The 22,496-nt window shown below is 38.9% G+C and overlaps 1 protein-coding gene and 1 pseudogene across 6 annotated transcripts in view; one reads left to right on the top strand and one right to left on the bottom strand.

The window, feature by feature from the left end:
• EPHA6 (EPH receptor A6) overlaps positions 1-22,496 on the top strand; it is a 778,455-nt gene that overhangs the window by 378,073 nt on the left and 377,886 nt on the right. For 4 of the 6 annotated variants that reach the window (XM_060234502.1, XM_060234503.1, XM_060234504.1 and 1 more), the window contains exons 4-5: positions 1,178-1,333; positions 5,465-5,800. The exons of 1 other annotated variant lie outside the window; for it this stretch is intronic. In XM_060234502.1, coding sequence (XP_060090485.1) covers positions 1,178-1,333; positions 5,465-5,800 — 492 coding nt within the window. Of the gene's footprint in view, positions 1-1,177; positions 1,334-5,464; positions 5,801-22,496 lie in introns of those variants that run through there. One more of the 6 variants, XM_060234507.1, reaches the window with a different exon arrangement.
• On the bottom strand, positions 6,508-6,615 carry LOC132569190 (U2 spliceosomal RNA; annotated as a pseudogene).

Genomic DNA, 22,496 nt, shown 5'->3' with positions numbered 1-22,496 from the left:
CATAATTATGACTGCTCTGCAGATGGCAGAGATCAGTTCCTCTGGAGAAAATGGCTGCTTTGCCAGGCGGGCTCTGTGTCTTTATATCCTGCTGTAGTCGCTTCTCTCCTGCTTTGGTCCCCACTGTGGATAAAGACTGTACTTTTCCTAGACAGTGGCTGCTGGGAGTGGGGAGGAGATGGAAAGCTGAGGTCAGATTACTTCCCCTACAGAAAATGGCCACCTTGAGATGCATACTCTATGATATATAATAACACAACCAGGCCAAAAAAGACAGATCATGGCACAAGCACACATTGATGCTGAGTGCTGCAAGGCTGAATTTGATAGGAGAAGGTGGCAATAATGTACTGCAGATGAAAGGAATGCTGAGCTTCAGCATCTGCATGATCATCATCATGCTATGAGGCCACAGTAAATTGATGCTGACTGCCCAAGGCCAGGGCATTCACTCAGAGCCTCTTTCTAGAGCCTGTTGTATTTATTCTCACAATGGGCCTTATTCCTAGTTTTTATATAATACTCTCAAAAACCTAATTTTAGAAGCATGTTCACTGAAGAAGCAACATCTCTTTAGAAATATCCAGTCCTTCCTAGTACAAGTAACTAATGAATGCCTATAAGGTATACTAAGAGGCAAACATTACATTTTGCTGAATTTGTTATTTTACAATGGGATATTTCTCGTAGTGATTTTCTCAGATGACTAACAACCCAGATCTAGATCAAAATAGCCTAGGCTACAGGGGCCCTGTACTTGAGGCGCTATCCAGATCTCCCATGGAATATCCTATTTTGTATGGTGGTATATGGAAAAAAATAATCAACATGGGCAGGCATCAGGGGTTTTTTTAATTCATTGCCACAGTATTCCAGTTGAAGTATTTTACTCTTTATTGCATGAGTTAAATGCTGCTGTTCCCTTTCACATAAGAAAGAAAATAAATATTCAGAGACACGGGGGAGAGGCAATTCTGCTGTTCTTCTCTTTTGATCATATTCATTGAATCAAGCCAGTTCTTATATGTATAGCCCTTCCATTATCCCATTTCTGGAGCATGATGGACTGTTAGAATAATAAAATGGAATAAAGACAATTAAAGACAGTTAAAGACAATTTGCCCCATGTAGATAGCTTTTTAATAATATCTATTTTATGCTTCTTCTTTTTTTACAGCTTGCCGGTCAGGATTCTATAAAGCATTTGCTGGAAATATAAAATGCTCCAAGTGCCCTCCACATAGTCAGACTTTCATAGAAGCAACATCTGTGTGTCAGTGTGAAAAAGGTTATTTTCGGGCTGAGAAGGATCCACCAACTATGGCATGTACCCGTAAGTTTGATCCATACTGATGTTTGAAATTCTTCCCTTGGTGCTCTTGTTATTTCAGCAGATAAAAATAGCACCTATTTTATATTCCACTCACAAAACTAAAGCATGAGAGCATATTTTTGTTAATCAGGTATGCAAATCAGGTTTTTGCTTATTCCCAATGCTCCTTTATATAAGTAAAAATGTTTCTTAATCTGAAGTGGCTTTAAAATAGTCCAGGATAAAGCATTAATAAAACCTCAGCTGTTCATTCAAGGTCCATACATTTCAAATTTGGGGGCCAATAAATATAATATGTATATAAAAATAACCTTGTACAGAACATACATTGATATAATAACAAATGCAACATTTCTGCCAAAATAGATACTATATTTCTGTGCTATCTTCATGCTGACATATTGGCATCCTGACATACTGGCATAAAATTTCATTTATCCCAAAGAGGATAGTTGACAATCATACCCAGGTATGTTTGAAACCTCTAGCATTTGTATCTTAATTACTTTTTTATTAGTTAGAAAGGTTATGGAAAGGAATAGATCCATGCAAAATGCTTACATGAAATACATTATATGTAATAATTATCTTAAAAATGACCCCGAGAAGATAATTAGATGATCCCTTACACAGATCCAAATATAGACACACTGCATAGATTTCACAATGGGGCATCCAGTATTAAATGACCATTTAAAACAAAATTAATTTATCCCAGTTCCATCAGCTATCCCTAAAGGCTGTTCTGCCTGGCAAGCAGTACAATTCAACTATTTTAAAAGTGATCTTTAATTTCTTCTACAGAACCCAGTACAAGGGTCAATATACTTAAGCCATCATCCAAGCTGTTACAGAACCAAAAAGATAAGTACTGAAAGACAAACAACAGAATTAAAAAGACAAGTATTTTAATGCTTAACACAAGAAGGCACTTGGAAATCTGGATCAAAAACTCCTTTTGGCGTAAAATCAGGCTAGAAACCATGTACCTTGCCCCCCCCCCCCCCATACCCTCAAAGCCATCTTCCCATGTAGGAAGATATCTTCTGTCTGGTAAAATCATGTTTTTGGTAGCACTTTTTTTTTGTTTAGTATAGTGGAATATAGTGGAATAACGGTGTACACCTGTCTATGACCCAGGTTGGACCTAGAATAATAAACAAATTGGTGCATTGACTCTAGAAGATATGGCTTGGGTTTAAATAATCCCACAACTTCATAGATTTGTTGATTTGAGATAAGCGCTCTATTACATATTCCCTTCTCCAAAGTTGGTGTCAACAAGTGGATTACTAGTCTGGCACTTTGCCTGGGGGACACCTCCCCACCCCTCCTGCCTTGTCTTCAAACCATACTTACTGCTTTTTTGCTAATCAAGGGACCATCTGGCCTTTGGACCTATGTTTCATAAAAACCAAGCATAGCAAACCACTTTTAAAATTAAAGGGATTTGAGCTAGAAATACAGAATAGAGTATCCTGCTCAGATAAAAAAATATTAGATATCCCATGGATACTCCAGATTGCCTGGGCATGCTCTCTGGGATATTAGCAATGCGTGCTTTCCCATAAAACATGATAAATGGAATTATATTCCTATTGCTGTGCAATTATATTCTGCCTTACTTGTTATTTTTTTGGTACAAAGTGGTGGCACATGGAAAGAATAACCACAAAATCTTGAGGAATTGCAGAGGAAGGGAAATCTGACTCATAGACATAAACCACCACCACTAACTCTAACTTCACTCTTCCCTAATAGCTGGTTTGCTTCTTTTCTCCACTAGCTGCATCTTAAATTCTACCTCTTTGCCTTGTTCTTCACCTGCTGCCTTCTCTCATTCCTTGTCCTGGTCTTGACCATCAGTGCCAGCTTCATTATTAGACCCTTATTACACAAAACTGGAAAGGTTCTCCATCTGTAGTCGAAATATATTAATAATTTATAGTCATTAGTGCACTTGCTTTCCTAAATAAAATATATGGCACAAGGAAATTCCTGAGTATATTACACACAGATGTCTTCAAAAAAAAGGTTATGGTTGCCAGTCTTTTCCCCCTGTGTGACATATAATCTATGCATAATTTATAAGTGATAGCAAAGCAATCAGGACACATTCATAAAAATCCCAATGACACCTAATTTAGCAGAATCCAAGGATTAGAATTAATTGTCTCTCTTTGTTCCGAGTTCTAAATCTCAGTAAATGATTCACTGCATGTCATTACAGCTTAATATTTGCATGAAATCACAGTTTAGATGGCATAATTTAATGGCAATTAAAAACCTATTTAATCGTCATGCAAATTGGCATGAGAGCCCTTGACTATGAAGGGTGTCTATTTCTTTAGTATCTGCAGGCAGACAGTTATAAACTTTCAAACACTCCTACCTCAATTGATAGCAATTTTCCTATTCATACCAATATCAACACATAATAAATCATATCTTTGTTATTAATGAAGTCCCAAATCCCGTGTGCACTGCTTTATGCATAAAATTATTAGCAATTATAAAATATGTCAAAAGTAAAAAATAGAATTATTGTATAGTTCTCATCAGAAGTAAACTGATGAGAACTATGCAAGAACGATAGATTAGAATTAATTGACAGACAGACAGACGATGATTGATAGATAGATAGATAGATAGATAGATAGATAGATAGATAGATAGATAGATAGATAGATAGAATAAAGCTGTGCCCTCCATAACTTCTTCCTTTGAGCCATGAAATGCTTGGAAACTAAAGGTTGATTTTGACAATACATTTTTTAAAAATTCAGACAAGAGGCCCAATTCTATCTGCACTCATCATTGCTCTAATTAGGGTAAAGAGCACTATGTGTATGAGCCAAGCTTCTACTCATCTATTCCTAGCTGGACAGGGAAATAGGTGCATAATTATTAATGTTCTAGGTTCTCCCTCTCTAATCTAGCAGCTGGGGCTGTGTGCAAAATTTCCTTTTTAAAAAGTTAAAATACTGGAATTTCATTGTCTAGGAGGTATAGAGAAGGGCTGAATTTGGACTGCTGCCAGCCCTTGTCTGCTAAAAGGCTGATTGGGAGGAGAGGGATCTGTGTGCATAACCACACTGCTTTGTACATGTTCAGATTGGATCAAAGTATCAATTATGCAACCATGGGTATACTTAACAATAGAATCTCTGCTCATAGTGGCATGGATGAAAATTGTATCATGTAAATTGGCCCTTGTATTAATAAATGCTATACCCCTGCAGGCAGCTGTATTATACAATAAATCAAACAATAATCATCTACATTTGATTGAGTGAGATAATCTCAGATGTTCATCACCGGTTTCATTAAACACAGTGGTAATTATCAGTGGATGAACACACATACTGCTGGCCCAAATTGCAGAATATCTGACTTTTGTGAGTGTCCCTATCAAACACTTGGTACTTTTCTTACCCTTGTTAGGGTTGCCAGCTCTGGGTAGGGAAATACCTGGATATTAGTGTGGTGGAACCTAGGAAGGCAAGGTTTGAAAATGGCAGGGGCTGGCCCCAGTTGAAATTGAATGAGTTTTTTTTTTTAATTTGGATATTGCATTTCCAACCACCCCTACCTCCATTCACACTTTGTTAGCATCACTAGTGCAAATGCATTGTGGGTTTTGATGGTCTTCATGGTAAACAGCACTGAAGTATGCCATCATATTTCATTGAAGCCCTCAATTTATTTGTGATAGTTCTTCTGTGCTATGAACAGCCTTTTAGATTATCAATATTAATTGTCTTGCTTTGTCTGGTATACATGCCCTCAAAGTGCCATCCAGAATCTTCCTGAATTCCTTACCTTAAAAACAACTTTCTTCCGCTCGCCTGACTTCCTGTGAGCCCTTTTACAGATTCTAGAAAGGCAGCAAGAGTAGCATGAAGATGTTGGCTTCTTCTTGCCATACTTCTTGCCAGAAAGAAGACAGAGGGGTTTTTTTTCTTTTGTATCTCTCAATATCTGAATTGTACATCTTGTGCAATGAAAATGTTTCCATCACTGAGCAGTAATGTATATATATATATATATATATATATATTTTTTTTAAAAAACAAAAAAAACCAAAAACCCTATGTACTAGTTGTAGTAAGAACTATTTCCCCCCCTTAGGACCACCTTCTGCTCCAAGGAATGTTATTTTCAACATAAATGAAACAGCACTGATGTTGGAATGGAGCCCACCAAGTGACACAGGAGGGAGAAAAGACCTTACCTACAGTGTTATTTGTAAAAAATGTGGGTTTGATGCCAGCCAGTGTGAAATTTGCGGAGGAGGGATCCGTTTTGTTCCAAGACACACTGGTTTAACTAATTCCTCAGTGACTGTCCTTGATTTTGTGTCCCATGTGAACTACACCTTTGAAATAGAAGCCATGAATGGAGTCTCGGAATTAAGTTTTTCACCCAAACAGTTTACGGCTATCACAGTTACCACAGATCAAGATGGTAAGTTTATGCTTTTTTGTTATCTATAGCCTATTTGTTACCTATATCTTCTTATTCTATATACTGAAAAATGTAAATATTAGTTTTTTGCGTTATCTTACAGAATGGTGCACACAGTAGACTATTCAGTGGTACTACTTTACTAAGAAAGAAATAAAATTACAGCTAACAAAGTTACCAGAAACAATAAATGGGCTATTAAGGTGAAAAGATCTTTCATTCACTGAAAATAATACAATATTGATATTTTTTTTCATTTTTCTGTAGGCATACTTGAAGTTTTGTACTTTATTTCACCAAATTTGTACTCTTTTAGCCCTAAGGATTGTTACATCTGTTTCCATTGTACTTGTGCAAGAGCAATGCTCAGAGAATTTTTCCCAAAGCATACTGCTGTCTACCCATGGATGGCAGTGATAATAATTCCATTGGCTTCATTGTCAGGAGTCATCACCATGTTATGTGCTTAGGAGATGTGTTTTTGATATTTATTTAACACAGAGAGAGTAACACGGCAAAAGGACAGAAAAATAAAGGTACATTGCCCACCGTGAAAACCAGCTTCTATTATTGAATTATACGAAGTCAACAAAGATAAACATACTCATATAAATTCTACCATCATAAATTACATAACAACCATAACTTTTAGTCCTTAATGAAAAAGGAAGCATTAGCACCAAAAGTCCTTCTTTTCATCCTGTGGTAAAACTTCCCATCTCATTCCATGAAATCCTGGTGTAGTACTCCAGATGTTTAATGTTTATCACACACACACACTACACTTGATCTTAGCCAAAAGGCCGAGAAGCGATAATGTTTATCAAAAAATGCAGCCAATTATCCAAGTTTCCAAGGACAAGGTCGTACTGAACCCTTGTTTCGCGTGAGCTTCTTCAAGCTGCAATAATCCTTTTAGCAATTGAGCTTCTTCAAGCTGCAATAATCCTCTTATAATAATATGTTTAAACGAATATAAACATATTATAATCCTCTTATATAATAATGTTTAAACGAACACCTACAAGGGCACCTTGTAGGTGTTGGTTTAAACATGCTGGCTGTTTGGCCTAATACTTAAGAGAAATTGCTAAGAGGATTATTGCAGCTTAAAGAAGCTCAATTGCTCACACGAAACAAGGGTTCAGTACGACCTTGTCCTTGGAAACTTGGATTATTGGCTGCATTTTTTGATAAACATTAAACATCTGGAGTACTACACCAGGATTTCATGGAATGAGATGGGAAGTTTTACCACAGGATGAAAAGAAGGACTCTTGGTGCTAATGCTTCCTTTTTCGTTAAGGACTAAAAGTTATGGTTGTTGTGTAATTTATGATGGTGGAATTTATATGAGTATGTTTATCTTCGTTGACTTTGTATAAATCAATAATAGAAGCTGGTTTTCACGGTGGGCTATGTACCTTTATTTTGATATTTATTTGGCATATTTTCATCCCTTCCATCTTCCAAGGAAATCAAGGCAGCATAGTTGTTCTCTCATCCTACATTTTATCTTCACAAACACACTATTGAACATTAAAAAGAACATAAAAAGAGCCCTGCTAGATCAGAGCAGTAGTCTATCTGGTCCATCATCATGTTTCACACAGCAACCAATCAGTTGCAATTTATGGCCAGCATGCAGGGTACAGAAGCCAAGGCTTTCGTGTGATGCTGCTTCCTAGCACTGGGTTTCAGAGGTTTGCTGCCTCTTCATTAGGGATGGGCATGAACTGGGAAAACAGAGTTCAGTTCAGTTCATGGTATGTGGTGTGCCCAAACCATCATGAACTTTTTGATGCTTAATGAACTGGTTTTGTTTGTAAGGTTTGTGATATAATAGAATGGCTCCCTGACATGCTAGAGACATCAAACTCACAGGAGATCTCTGGCTGACTCTCCTCTACATATTCCCCAAGTTTGGTAAGGATTGGTGATCTGACTGTTGCCCCGCTCCCAAGAAGATGCCCCAGGAAAGTGCTTTCTGGGGAAATAATGGGTGCAGGTGTATAGAATGGACCTTGTGCAAGCTAGAGGCATCAAACTCACAGGAGATCTCTGGCTGACTCTCCTCTACATGTTCTCCAATACATGTGCAGCTTGGACTTAGGGAGTCCAAGTAATGGCCCCTCAAAGAAGATGCCCCCAGGAAAAATATCAGACACAGGGCCAAAAGGATATAGAATGCAAGATACATACACCAAACAAGCAGGGAACCTCACCCTGCCACCTGATCCTCTACAGTCTCTCCAAACTGGGGGCAAATTACATTTCTGGGATCCCAGTTACAGACTCCCAAAAAAGGTCTTCCCAGTGATCTCTTTGAAAAAAACAGCTGCAGTTAAGGGTCTATGGAATATTTCAGGAACAAGCCAGTGACACCAAACTCACAGGGAAACTTCACTTGGCCAGACCCCCTCTCCAGTACAGCCAGACACTGGAGGGAAGGCAAGCATCTCTCTTATGATCATACCACCCCCACCCCCCATCCAAAGTTCTGAATGACATGCTAGAGACATCAGAGTTCCAACAGGGGCAGTCTTGAAAGCATTGCTGCCATGCAGTTTTCATTCATTCCAGTGAGATTCTCCATACAGGACCCATTGAAGTGAATGGAAGTAGTGTGCTTATTAAAACTTGATATTGATATATAAGTTTGCTCATCAGCATGCAGTAGTTCCTTCTCAGGAGGACTTTTTTTCAGGAGACGCAGGGGTGGGGGTAGGATGCTTTTTTTACTTCTCTAATGTATGAGGTGCTAGTGTAAGGCCTTATTAAAATAAATGATAATATATTCACCAAAGGATGAACCTTGAACTATATATGGAGGTACATCTTAGTTTTTGTCTTCTAAAATACTAAGTAATTTTTACATGTATAACCATGTAGAATTGTGATCTTCTGGTCAGTGTGTAACCAGAAAATTTAGCTTTTTGTCTCCAATGAGCCATATCTTTATGTAAAAGAAGACTTCAGCTCATATAAACCTTAGTGCATCTCTGAATTTGCATCCCCAACTGACCGGTTGCCCTTTTAACACATATGAAGGTGTGTTTTATTACCTCAACCCACCAGTTGTTAAGTGCAAATAGTTGCTCACAAATAAATCAAAGTAATCATAAGTAAATCAGAGCACAAGTTGTTGAGTCCCATAGCCTTCGATGGGATTTACAGTGCAATTCTAAGCAGAATCCAAAGTACCTCCAAGCAGGGTGTAACTTTGTTTACAGTTCCACTGTTGGACAGCTGTATTCAAAAATGGACTCCAGAACATTGTTCCCTTAGCCCTTTGCCATGAATTGCATAATAATCTTTCAATTTCCTTTTCAATATAACCCTTTAAAAATTTCTGCAAGACTAAGTCTGAAGTCACCATAATATTTTTGAATTGTATACTAAAATAGACAATCTTATCTTAAGACTTGCTACACTAATGATGACAGTTCATGGCTCCTGGTCTCCTATCTATTCCCCTCTTTGTTCCTTTTGCACAGAAAAACAACACTCAAAATAACAAGTACTGCTTGATTTAAATTTCATTATTTAGGGGTCAGATAACCTTAAAAAAACATAAATATATGCCTCAATATTGAAAGCGCAATCACAGATGATTCCTATGAGAAGAAAAAATGGAAAAAGCCTAAAGAAGCCGTAGTGGCTCCATAAACAGCTCTCTAAAGACTTGAGAAATAAAAAAGACTCCTTTAGTAATTGGAAAGAGGGCCTTATAACCAAGGATGATTATAAACAAATCACCAGTGCTTGTAGAGAAAAAGTGAGGAAAGCTAAAGCTCAGTATGAGCTTAGGCTGGCCAAAGATGCTAAAAACAACAAAAAAGGGTTCTTTTCTTATGTTCAGAGTAAGAAAAAGCAAGGACATGGTAGGCCCATTGCGAGGGCAAGAAAGTGAAATTGTAACAGGTAATGAAGAGAGGGTGGAACAGCTCAATTCCTACCTTTCCTCAGTCTTCTCTTCTGAGGGAAACAGTGCTCAACATGGCAAAAACAGAACATATAGGGAGGGTATGAAGTTCCAACCTAGGATCAGCATAAACACCCAGTTTCTTTAAATGAAACTAAGTCCTCAGGGCCAGATGAACTGCATCCAAGGGTTCTGAAAGAGCTTGCAGATGTAATTTCTGAGCTTCTGGCTATTAATTTTTAGAATTCTTGGAGAACAGGAGAGGTGGTGGAAGATTGGAAGCGGGCGAATGTTGTCCCCATCTTCAAGAAGGGGAAAAAAGAGGATCCGGGTAACTACCGACCCGTCAGCTTGACGTCTATACCTGGAAAAGTTTTAGAACAAATCATCAAACAGTCGGTCCTGAAACATTTAGAAAGAATGGATGAGATTACTAAGAGCCAGCATGGGTTTCTCAAAAACTAGTCATGTCAGACTAATCTCTTTTTTTTGAGAAAGTGACTACCTTGCTGGATCGGGGAATGCTGTAGACATCGTTTATCTTGATTTCAGTAAGGCTTTTGATAAGGTTCCACATACTGTCCTTGTTGACAAGTTGGTAAAATGTGGTTTGGATCCTGTTACAGTTAGGTGGATCTGTAACTGGTTGACAGATCACACCCAAAGAGTGCTTGTGAATGGTTCCTCATCCTCTTGGAGAGGAGTGACAAGTGGAGTGCCTCAAGAATCTGTCCTGGGACCTGTTTTGTTCAACATCTTTATAAATGATTTGGATGAAGGAATAGAGAGAATGCTTATTAAATTTGCAGCTGATACTAAATTGGGAGGGGTTGCAAACACAGAAGAAGACAGAAACAGGATACAGGATGACCTTGACAGGCTGGAAAACTGGACTAAAACCAATAAAATGAATTTTAACAGGGATAAATGTAAAGTTCTGCATTTAGGTAGGAGATATCCAATGCATGGTTATAGGATGGGGGAGACTTGTCTTAGCGGTAGTATGTGCGAAAAGGATCTAGCGGTCTTAGTGGATCATATGCTGAACATGATTCAACAGTGTGATGTGGTGGCTTAAAAGGCAAATGCAATTTTGGGCTGTATCAACAGAAGTATAGTGTCCAGATCACGTGACGTGATGGTATCGCTTTGTTCTGCTCTGGTAAGACCTCACCTGGAATATTATGTTAAGTTTTGGACACCACATTTTAAGAAGGATATAGACAAGCTGGAACGGGTCCAGAGGAGGGCGACGAAGATGGTGAGGGGTCTGGAGACCGTCCTATGAGGAAAGGTTGAAGGAGCTGGGGATGTTTAGCCTGGAGAGGAGGTGACTGAGAGGTGATATGATCACCATCTTCAAGTACTTGAAGGGCTGTCATATAGAGGATGGTGTGGAATTGTAGGACCAGAACCAATGGGTTGAAATTAAATCAAAAGAGTTTCCGACTCAACATTAGGAAGAACTTCCTGACCATCAGAGTGATTCCTCAGAGGAACAGGCTTCCTTGGGAGGTGGTGGGCTCTCCTTCCTTGGAGGTTTTTAAACAGAGATTAGATGGCCATCTGATAGCAAAGAAGATCCTGTGAATTTAGGGGGAGGTGTTTGTGAGTTTCCTGCATTGTGCAGGGGGTTGGACTAGATGACCCTAGAGGTCCCTTCCAACTCTATGATTTTATGATTCATTGTGATATTCAGTGTTCCATTTATTATCAATCCTTGCTTATTTTAATGTCAGTGGATTTTTACACAGGCAACACAGACAATGTATATTCACCTAAGATATCAAAGAGGTTATCTTAATAGAATTTCTTATTCTTCAATACTTATTTGCATTACTCACTGCAGATGTATATGCAAATCATATTTAATTAATTATGAAACAACCCCTTATTGCCCTTGTTTCTAAATGTTTTGTTCAGCACTTAGAGAAACTGCTACAAGCAACAGACAAATCAGTCTCAAGAGGACTGTGACAGTAGCCTTGAATCTGATTATATACCACAAATTGGCTTGAGATTCACAGAAGTCCAGATTCATTTATGATTAGCCTTTCTAATTAATCATTTGAGATAAAATCAGTCTGGAGTAATGGTTAGAGTGTCTGACAATGATCTGGGAGACCCAGGATCATAATCCCCACAGTAATGTGCATGGAAGCTTGGTGGGTGACCTTGGGTCCGTCATACACACTCAGTCTAACCACAGGGTGTTTTATTTACTGTAATGTAAGATGACCCTGAATATAAGACAACCCCCTTTAAAATGTTATACATGAAAACATTTTTGTTATTGGACTAAACTGTAACTTGTATGCAGATGTAAGACAACTGTCTCTGTTTATGGCCATACCTAGTCTTGCATTTGAATAAATCATGTAGTTGTCGGGAATACAAGCAAAAAAAGAGAGCAAGTACTTGGCCTGATTTATAAGCCAACTCTGTGGGAGAACTCTGTGCCAGTCCAGCCACATTTGGGATCTGTGAAACCAGAGAGCTCACAGGTATGTGTAAGGTATACATTTGTGATATGGGCTTCCATCAAAAGGGAGGCATCCAAGATTACTGTCAAGCCCAAAATGAAGTGCACTTTTAACTGCTTGCAGTGAACTATATAATCTTTGCCATTTTGAACCAAGTCAGTTTCAACACTGACTCAGTGTTGTGAGCACCTAGTACAACCTTCTATTAAAAGCTTATCTGAAAACATGGAGAGCCTCTTTATTTGAAGGAACCTAGGGACTTGACAATCACACCCAGTCTCTTGACAGCTGGCACCAGCGCCGGCACATGGGAATAGGCCAGTTAGGCAGCTGCCTGGGATCCCAGAGGCCTAGGGACACCAAGGGGTGCCCCCTCTCCCGCCGCGTCCAGCACCACTAAATTCCCGACCTTGCAGAGACTTCAAAGCCTCCGCAAGGTTGGGAAGAAAGTGGCTCTGAGTATGCTTGCTTCTCGCCCCCCCACCTCACTGAAACTCCCCGCCCCCGACCTCCCCACTACCACACCCTCCCCAGCGTTGGTAAAGACAGGGGAGGCGACATGGCAGCGAACATGCTCAGAGTCGGCAGCTCTGAGTGCGCCCACTGTCTTTGACCTTCGACGAGGTCAGGGGGCAGGGAGCAAGCACACTCAGAGCCAGCTTAGAGCTCTGAGCTCGCCTGCTGTCTCCCCACTCTTGCTGAGGCTTTGCAAGCCTCATGAGGTGATGGGGGGGGGGGCATGCGCTGCATGTGCATGCAAAAAAAAATAAAAAAGAAAAAGGGGTCGGGGACCCGCTTTCAGCCTGGGGTGCTGGAAAGGCCAGCACCAGGCCTGGCTGGCACTGATGTTAAAGGTATACCATCAAGAGCAGGGAGTTGGCATGCTAGCCCTTTCAATATCCTGTTTATTATGCTGTGTTCAAGACCATTGGTCTGGATCCAGCATTGATGTGTCTTCCAGGAAAGCCTGGAGCCGTTCTACTACTCTCTCAACCACCTTACCCAGTAACAAAAGATTTGATACTGTGTGGTAATTAAATGGATTAGTAGGATCCAGAGATGGTTTTTTCAAGAGCAGCCTCACCACTGCCTCCTATAATATCCTGGGGAAGAACCACAAACTCAGGGATAAATTTATAATGTTCACCAAGGGATCCCATATTCCATTACCATTAGCTTTTAACAGCCATGATGGACACAGGTATAAGAGGCAAATGGTAGGGTTTACAGCATCCTGGATTCTGTCAATAGCCCAGGAGAGTCAGCTGAACGATTCCAATATCAAACCTAAAGACAGCCAAGGGACCTCCAGTTCTCATACTGCATCAATATTGGTAGGAAGATCCAAATGAAACAAGATTTTATCTGCAAAACAGCTCACAAAGGCCTCACAGATAAATTGCCAGATTACCAACATTTTGGAATCCCTCTGAGAGGGAAGTTAAAGACCTGATTGTCTTAAATAATTGCACTGGGAGAGAGCTAGTGAATGCAATGGAAGCCATATAAAATTCCTTTTTGGTGGTCTTCGCTGCTATCTCATATGATCTCATAAGGTCCTATAGGATTTTCTTATAGCTTTGTAATGAGTCTGCCACCAAACTCACTCTATGCAATGTGTATATTATTTCCAAGGTTTCAGTCCTTGGAACAAGTCATGGAGTTTCAATAAAACAAGTCTTTGATTTAAAACAAAAGCTTGATTATTTCAAAATATCAATGCTTGACAGGATGATAGGGAAATAGCAGAAAAACTGAATGCATTTTTTGCCTATGATTTCACTGTGGAATATGAGAGGTGCTTGCCCACTCCAGAACTGCCAGTTTCAGGATGGGTGTTAAAAAGTTCCAAGTCAGTTGAGGGGACAAAAGAGGAGATCCTATGACTAATGGAAAAATTAACAGCTGACAAATCACTAGGCCCAGATGGCATACATCAAAAAGTTCTGAAAGAACTCAATTGTGAACTTGTGAATCTCTTGATAAAAACAGGCAATATCACTATAATCTACCGCCATTTCTGAGGACCGGAAGGTAAGTAATGTAACCCTCATCTTTTTTGAAAAAAGGTTCCAGAGAAGATCCAGAAAATTACAGACCAGTCAGTCTTACATCGATACAGGGTTCATTGGTGGAATCCCTCATTGAAGATGGAATTAGTAGGCACATTAATAAAGAAACGTTACTGAGGAAAAATCAGCATTGATTCTGTTAGGAAAGATCTTGTCTTGCTTACCTTTTGGATCACCTATTTTTTGGCCACTGTGTGACATAGTATTGGACTGGATAGGTCATCGGCCTGATCTAACATGGCTTCTCTTTTGTTCGTAAGCAGGTGTGACCAAACTTGCTTAATATAAGAGCCACATAGAGTAAACACCAGATGTCTGAGAGCTGCAAGACATTAATGTCAGATGTTTGAGAGAAGGGAGGAAGGAAGGAAGGAAGGAAGGAAGGAAGGAAGGAAGGAAGGAAGGAAGGAAGGAAGGAAGGAAGGAAGGAAGGAAGGAAGGAAGGAAGGAAGGAAGGAAGGAAGGAAGGAAGCTTTAACATTAAATTCATTCTCCAAGTCACTGGCTGGTATGGCTTAGAGAAGTGATTTAACAAGATGAACGCTTTCTCCAAGCCAGCTGACAGGGCAGTGGGGGCTTCAAGAGCCACACAATATGTGTGAAAGAGTCTCATGTGGTTCCTGAGCCACATTTTGGCCACCAATGTTCTTAAGAATGTATGCCACTTTGGGTCCCCACTGAGGACCAAAGTGGGGTATAAATGTTCTTGTTATTGTTGTTAATGATAATAACAGTTAGTCTTTCAGTTTGAACTCATAACAAGTATATGATCCTGTCCAAGTCCTTACCTTAACTAAATTACCAATACCTCTTCATGCCTATACTTCTTCAGTTCTACCCCACCCAACTGCCTACCCCCCACAAGCACATATATAAATACTTTGTACATAACCACCTTTATATATAGCCATGCCCATTTTAACTACAGTTTATCCAGAGAAAAGCCAATTATAATATGTAATCTAAGATAGCCTGACAGTAAAAGCTGAGTGTGTACATTCCTTGTATTCCTCACAATAATTCTTATATTACTAAAAATGCCTCTGGTGAGGCTTCAGAGAACTTAAGGATCACTTTTTAGAGTCTCAGTCAGTTTATTTGGACATAAAAGGAGAGTTTTGTAGAAAAAGAAATGATGATAAATTGAATGCCAAGCCTTCATAAAACACTTTTATGAACATAGCCCCAATTTTCCAGGCTTAGAAATTGTATGGATGTACAGACGAGTGATCGCTGAAGACTATATATAAGATCAAACAGAATGATAACGTCCATATCCTTGTGAAGAAAATTAATGGATTTTTCTGGCTGTTAAAAGAAATGACACAGCAAGGCCACTCGGATTTCTAAAATCATGGATTAAATATTAAAACATTCTGAAAATGAAAGTACAAAAGGGGCTTTTTTCTGTAGCAATCTACAAAATGCATGGTAGATGATTAGATTACATGAAGCTGAAACAAGATCATTGAGTATTTTAGAAATACAATAAAAGTACATAGAACATTTAAAAACAGATTTTATAGCAGAGAAGCAAAAGGAGGGACAATAAGGTAAATTCGATAAATAATTTCAATTATTAATACAATCTCTCTCCCAATTCAATATAGTGTACTTTAGAATAATAATTAATTATTATTTCAGGCATCAGTAGTTTGGAGATAGGTTTGCCATATAGTTTATAATTATCCAATTTGTACACAAATTTTACTAGCTTATAACACTCATTTGATACATAAGATCCCACCTGAAATGATTCTCTGGTTTAGGAAGATAAATAAGTTTTGTTTTGTTTTTTCAGATAGACCTGGATGCTTGCTTATTGCAATCTAATATATGTGCTTCTCGGTGCTCCTTAGCCAAATTCATTGAGCTGAGGAGAACTGGACTATTCCAAGCATCCTAGGAATTCAAGAGCATGTTTAGGAGCTGCTACCATTACTGGGATGCTCAGGATCCAGATACTTCCCAGCTGAGTGGACTGGGTTGGCAAGCATATATTTTCCAGTTCCAATAGAGGAACATCCAGAGGATGTTCCAGTTCCAATAGAGGAACATCCTGAAAACTGCTGCCAACAAAATTTTGTTAAATATTGAAGTGATGGAATTCTGTGTTGTTTTCCATTTTGTTGTTTTCTGTTTTGGGCGTATTTGTGATTTTTTCCCCACAAGCCAAAAATCAATTGGTGTATACCCAAGTAGAAGAGAAGAGTGAGAGAACTGGGCCACTGATTATATTCCAACCTGCACTATGAGCCTGCCCACCTTTGATATGCATTACTGTGGTGTGTTGCTGTTTTAATTGCATTTTATTGATTGTATTGGTTTTATTGTATTTGACTGGTTTTACCTGGATGTAATCCGCCTTGAGCCAGTCTGGGAAAGGGCGGAATATAAATTTACCAAAATAAATAAATTTAAATAAATAAATAAACTGCCAATTGCATGGGTACCGTTTTGCTTTTGCCATCTGTAAGGCAGGAAAAATGATAGTTGAAAATATAGATATTTAGGGGGGAGAAGAAAGGATATAATTTGAATGGTTTCATACAGTTACAACAGAACTAACAGATTATTTGGATATCAAGTTAAACTTCAGAATATTACAAGCATTGAGCTCTTCAATACATTATTGTCATACAAATTATAGCATGATTATTGTGTTGTTAGTCATTTAAGCAATAAATATATCCTTGGAAATACATTGTGTTGGTTAACAGTATGTGTGAAAAAAAATTTCTAGCACTATAGCTTGTCTTACATAAAAATCTTAACACTATTCATTTTGAATGAGAAAAACTTGTCTTTAAAAGTGTTTCATTCCTCCAAAATAAAAAAAAAATATTTCAAAAGATTTTTTGTTTTTGCTCCTGCAGATTTCCAGTTTTTCTGTTGGAAAAAAATAAGTTCTTTTAAAAAATCCTCCACCACCACCACACCAATTTTTATGTCCTTTTCCCAGGCTTACATCTGTAGGCAGGAGTGCACCTTACACTGTCTTCCCCCAACACAATAAGTCAGTTTTAGAAGGTGATGGGATTATGGGTGGTTGAACTGAGGAATCATCTATTTCATGCTCCCAGTGACATAATTAGAAATGCTATGTGTCCTTTCTTGAAATAAGGCTTAACTTAAATGAGGTAATCAAACTCTGATCTGAAATCAGTCAAACTTAGCTTGATTGAGACCAGATCATTCTGAATCGTCAAAGGAGCTTGCCTATTAAGGACAGGTAACTTTAACATAACTGTTGGATTGTCACACACTTGAATCATATTTTGGCTATCTATTACATGTTTCCTACATGAACATTTAGACAATAATAACTATTTCCTGCCAAAATTCTAAATTTGCTAAAAAAGTTTTGTTGCATGTATTTTCTCAAAACGCCACTTCATTTTATTTTATTTTATTTGTTTGATTTATATCCCGCCCTACCCCCACCAAGGCGGGCTCAGGGCAGCTTACAATACAAAATGCTAACAAAAGATCAGTTTAAAATACATTAATAATTATACAATAAAATACATAAAAATACATAAAACTCACATCAATATGCATTATGCTACCTTTTCCTTAAATCAATTCTTCAAGTATTCCAGTGTTCAATATTCTGATGTTCATAAGTTTAAATATTCAGGCATCCCAATATCAATTAGTTGTATGCCAACCGGAAGAGGGCTGTTTTACAGGCCCTGCGGAACTGTTCAAGGTTCCGCAGGGCCCTCACCTCCTCTGGAAGCTGGTTCCACCAACAGGGGGCTGCAATCGAAAAGGCCCTGTCTCTGGTCGCTTTCAGACGGGCCTCCTTTGGCCCAGGGATTATAAGGAGGTTCTGAGACCCCGATCTCAGCACTCTCTGGGGAACATGTGGGGAGAGACAGTCCCTAAGGTAGGTAGGTCCCAGGCCATAAAGGGCTTTAAAGGTCATAACCAGCACCTTGTACCGAACTCGGCATGTTATCGGCAGCCAAGAACTTAAGAACTATAGTGTAGGCTAGGCAGACAGCAAACATTGCCCAAGAAACTGTGTGGTACTCACCTGACCCATACTTTGTCTGGCTACTGGATTCTGTATGGAAGACTGGGTGTCTTGGAAGGAACTGCAAATATTAAAATAATCTGGTTTATTTCATTTACTTGGAAGCTTTATCACTGACTGATATAGTTAGAAAAGTCTTTACTGAATAATCTAGCCTCAGTTCAGTACAAGATATTCTCAAAATAAGATTGTGACTTCAATACTGTAATTAGAAACCTTTGCCACAATACTTAATTGACTATCTGCTGAGATTCTTCAGTCACATTAGCAGCCTTCTGTTTTCAGAGTTTACCTAAATATTTCTGAAAGGGATTTCAATTAAAACACAATCTTTGGTGTTCTGGCTTCATGACAAGCAAACTGAATGCTTTTTTTTCTTTCCCAGCAAGAAGAATTAGTTTGGTCAAAAGCAGTAAAGGAAGACATTAATCATGGCTAGTCAGTCTGAGGGGGGAGAAATTGTGCTTGTAGGTGTCATGACTTTCACACAAACCTTTAGGGAGCATGTTCAAAGTAAAGGACATGGTAAATTACAAACCAATTCTGCTGATGTTTGCTGTGGGGTCTTTAAAGCAATTATGCCTGTAACAGGTAGCTTCAATTCATTTGCTTTTTAAAATATAGTTTCTTCATTATACTCTGTAACCCTCTTTCTATAAGTGTGTGCCTTTCCATATGGATTTGCCCAAGGCTTTCAGTTCAATGACAGTTTTCGTTTATATACGCTGATGGCATTAAGTTGTACATGTTGGAATTGTGGTTAAAGCAGATTTAAAATCACCTGAAGTTTTCATATTTTTTCAGCCTTTAGAAATCTATTTGTTTTACAGCTGAGCTAGTTTCAAAATAGTATTTCTAATAACATACATTCACCTACTCCTGACCAAATTTTATAATGAATAAAGCTTCCAGCTCCACTTCTAGATTACATTTTTTTTAATATCCTTTCACCCCTAAGTAAAATTCAAGCTTGCCTCCTAGCAAATAGTAGCAGAGATAGTTTATGTGAAAAGATTAACTTCACTTGGGGAATGCACAGTGAATATTCCATTTTGAAATGTGTATAGCATGCTTTCCATAACCTTAAGCAGAAGTATGCCTTGATTATTTTGTTTAGTGCAAGCAGACAGAATACCAAAAAGTTACAGGATGACAGAATTAATTTTACTAAGGCTATAAAAGGTTTGGGAAATTTAAAGAAAAGAGTATCTCCTCACCCTGGGTAATGGGTAGTCCCATTCAAAGATCCCTGAGGACTTCAGAGCTAAGCATTTGCCAAATGTTCTTTCACATGATCTTTTTAAAAAATTAAAATGCAACATTTCATGTTATCATTACATGATAACAACTTCTGTATTGTTGTGATAAGGAAATAAAATATCTAGGCTAGCTTCAAGGGTAGCCTAAATCTTTTGGGATATAAAGTTCCCATCTGTTCTCTTTGCTGCTGCAGCAGTCATCACTACATTTATTTTAATTTTTTTATTTATATTCCAGTATTTATATACTAGTTTTCTGCCTATCAACAAGGCTTAATATGATTTCATTATTAAGAAGTGCTAAAATCTCAGTTCACAGAAATGCAGTACAAGCAGGGATCCAAGAAAGAACTCTTGGAGCCCCGTGGTGCAGAGGGGTAAAGCTGCAGTACTGCAGGCCAAGCTCTCTGCTCACAACCTGAGTTCAATCCCGGTGGAAGCTGGGTTCAGGTAGCCGGCTCAAGGTTGACTCAGTCTTCCATCCTTCCAAGGTCAGTAAAATGAGTACCCAACATGCTGGGGGGGGGGATGTAGATGACTGGGGAAGGCAATGGCAAACCACCCCATAAAAAGTCTGCTGTGAAAATGTTGTGATGTGACGTCATGCCAGAGTCAGAAATTACTGGTCCTTGCACAGAGAACTACCTTTTTACAGCTGGTCTTCCTTCCTTCTTGGTGCTGCTTTCCTTGCCCTTGCCCTGTTGCTACTGTTACTGCTTTTCTCTCTCTTGCCTCACAATCTTTTTTTCCCATTCAACCTCTTTCCCCTTCCCCTGCCGCTACTTCATCTCCTTCCTTGTCCCTCTACTGCCTTCTTTCCATGCCCTGCCCCATCTTCTTGTCACAGATGCTGCTGTTTATAGTTCATAATGTAGCATCAATAAGAAGTCTGTTTGCCCCTGTAAATTCAAGTTTGGGTGATTTAAAAAATATTAAATGTTTGTTAGAGTCTGTGGGCTGACCAAGTTTAGAAAATTCCTCTATATGTGTACATAGACCATGTTATGTGTTTTTGAATCTATATTCTCAGACCATTATACTGACTTTCATCAATGAGCTACCCAAAGTACGTCAGAAAAGTTTCCCTTTACATAATCTCAAATATTTGCAAGACGAGGGCCTTCCTTATGTCTTTAGCAAATCTGTTTCACAAAACAGGAACAGCCTACAAAAAAGCCTAAAGTCTGTAAGTTTTGCTGACCTGAATAGAGAATCTACTAATAATCCCTAATCATCATCTAATAACATTTGGGCACATATAGGTGGAGGCAGTCTGCAGATATGAGGGTCCCAGTTCATGAATATTAGCATCTTGAATTGATCATAGAAGCAAATTGGCAATTAAACTAGCAATCTTTAAATTGGTTTAATATATTAAAAACATTTAATCCCTGTCAATAGTCTAACTGCCTTATTCTGCACCATTGTAGCTTCTGTGCTATCTTCAAGACCAGGCCGACATATAGCATGTTACATTAGTTCAGCCTTGTGGTCATCATAGCGTAGATTGACATGGTGAAGTCAACCGAGATGGAGTCAAATGGAGAGAATTTCTATGCCATATTCATCTGCAGAAAGGCACTATTGTGACCTGGTTTACCTCCTTTTCCAGCAGAATACAATTGCCAGTCTCTTAACAGAATGTGTTAATGATAAAGCCAGGAGGAGGGTAACAGAACTGCTTCCAGGATATCAGCCTTCAAAACAGCATCACTTCTATTTTAAAAACATTAAACTTAAGCATGTTCTTCCTCACCACACATTTCTGACTCTGTTCTAACATGGAGATGGCTGTCTCTGGAAGCTTATCCAATATCATGAATAGCTGTATGTCATCATCATATTGATAATTGTGAGGATAAAGTGGAGAAAATGCTGCTCAACTTCATCAACGGGAAAAACGGGGCATTAAGGACTGCACCTTTTCTCTTTTCTTTTGTATTTTGTGAAGAATTACAGTAGCAAGCCAACACGATTATATGAATACTATGTATAGAACTTGATTAGTGTTAAAAAGATGATATTAAATTTGTATACTTTAATAAGCATTGTGTATTCGTTATTGAATGGAGTAAAATGCATGGCGGGAGATTTAAAGTGACACAACATATTTTTGTGCTTGTTCACTCTCCAGATGAGGACTGGAGATGGCTCAGAATTGCAGCTGCTCTCTAGAACATTGTTACTGCTGCTGGAAAGCAGATAGGGTTGCCAACTCCAGGTTGGGAAATTCCTGGAGATTTGAGGGTGGAGTTTGAGGAGGGGTGGGACCTCAGAAAGATACAATGCCATAGACTCCACCCTCCAAACCAGCCACTTCCTCTTGGGGAACCATTGCTGCCACTCTCTAGGTGAGGGCTGGAGTGTTAATATTATGAAAGCCAAGCAGTTTCTAAGCACATGCTGGGAAAGTGAAAGTAACAGATCTGCCAGGTAGATCATCTAAGTGACAGAAGGTGGCTGGTTGCCAGATTGCATCAGCCTGGACAATGTCAGCATGACTCAGCAGCAAGCTGATTGGTTACCTGGGTGGATGGAGTGTATAAATGTACAAAGACACTTTACTGTGTGTGGGTTATGTATGGTGGATTTGCAGCGGAACATTCTGTCGGTTTGGAGAGTGGAGGTGTAAATAAATTGTATATAGTGGTTTTATCACTGCTGTGTGCAAGCCTTCATTCTTTGCATCACCTAAGACTACCCTCACTAAACACAGGGGCATCAACTCAGAATTTCAACTGCTCTCCAGATGCTGGAGATTAGCTCCACTGGGAAAATGGTTTCTTTGCAGGCTGGACTCTGTCATTAAACCCTGCTGAAGTCACTTCCCTCCTGCTTTGGTCCACACTGTGATTTCAGACCAGTCACAGATTTTTAGCCTAATGTACCTCACAGGGATGTTGTGCAGATCAAAA

This window comes from Heteronotia binoei, chromosome 3 (assembly GCF_032191835.1).
Source record: "Heteronotia binoei isolate CCM8104 ecotype False Entrance Well chromosome 3, APGP_CSIRO_Hbin_v1, whole genome shotgun sequence".
NCBI lineage: Eukaryota > Metazoa > Chordata > Lepidosauria > Squamata > Gekkonidae > Heteronotia > Heteronotia binoei.
This window is presented reverse-complemented; position numbering and strand designations above follow the sequence as displayed.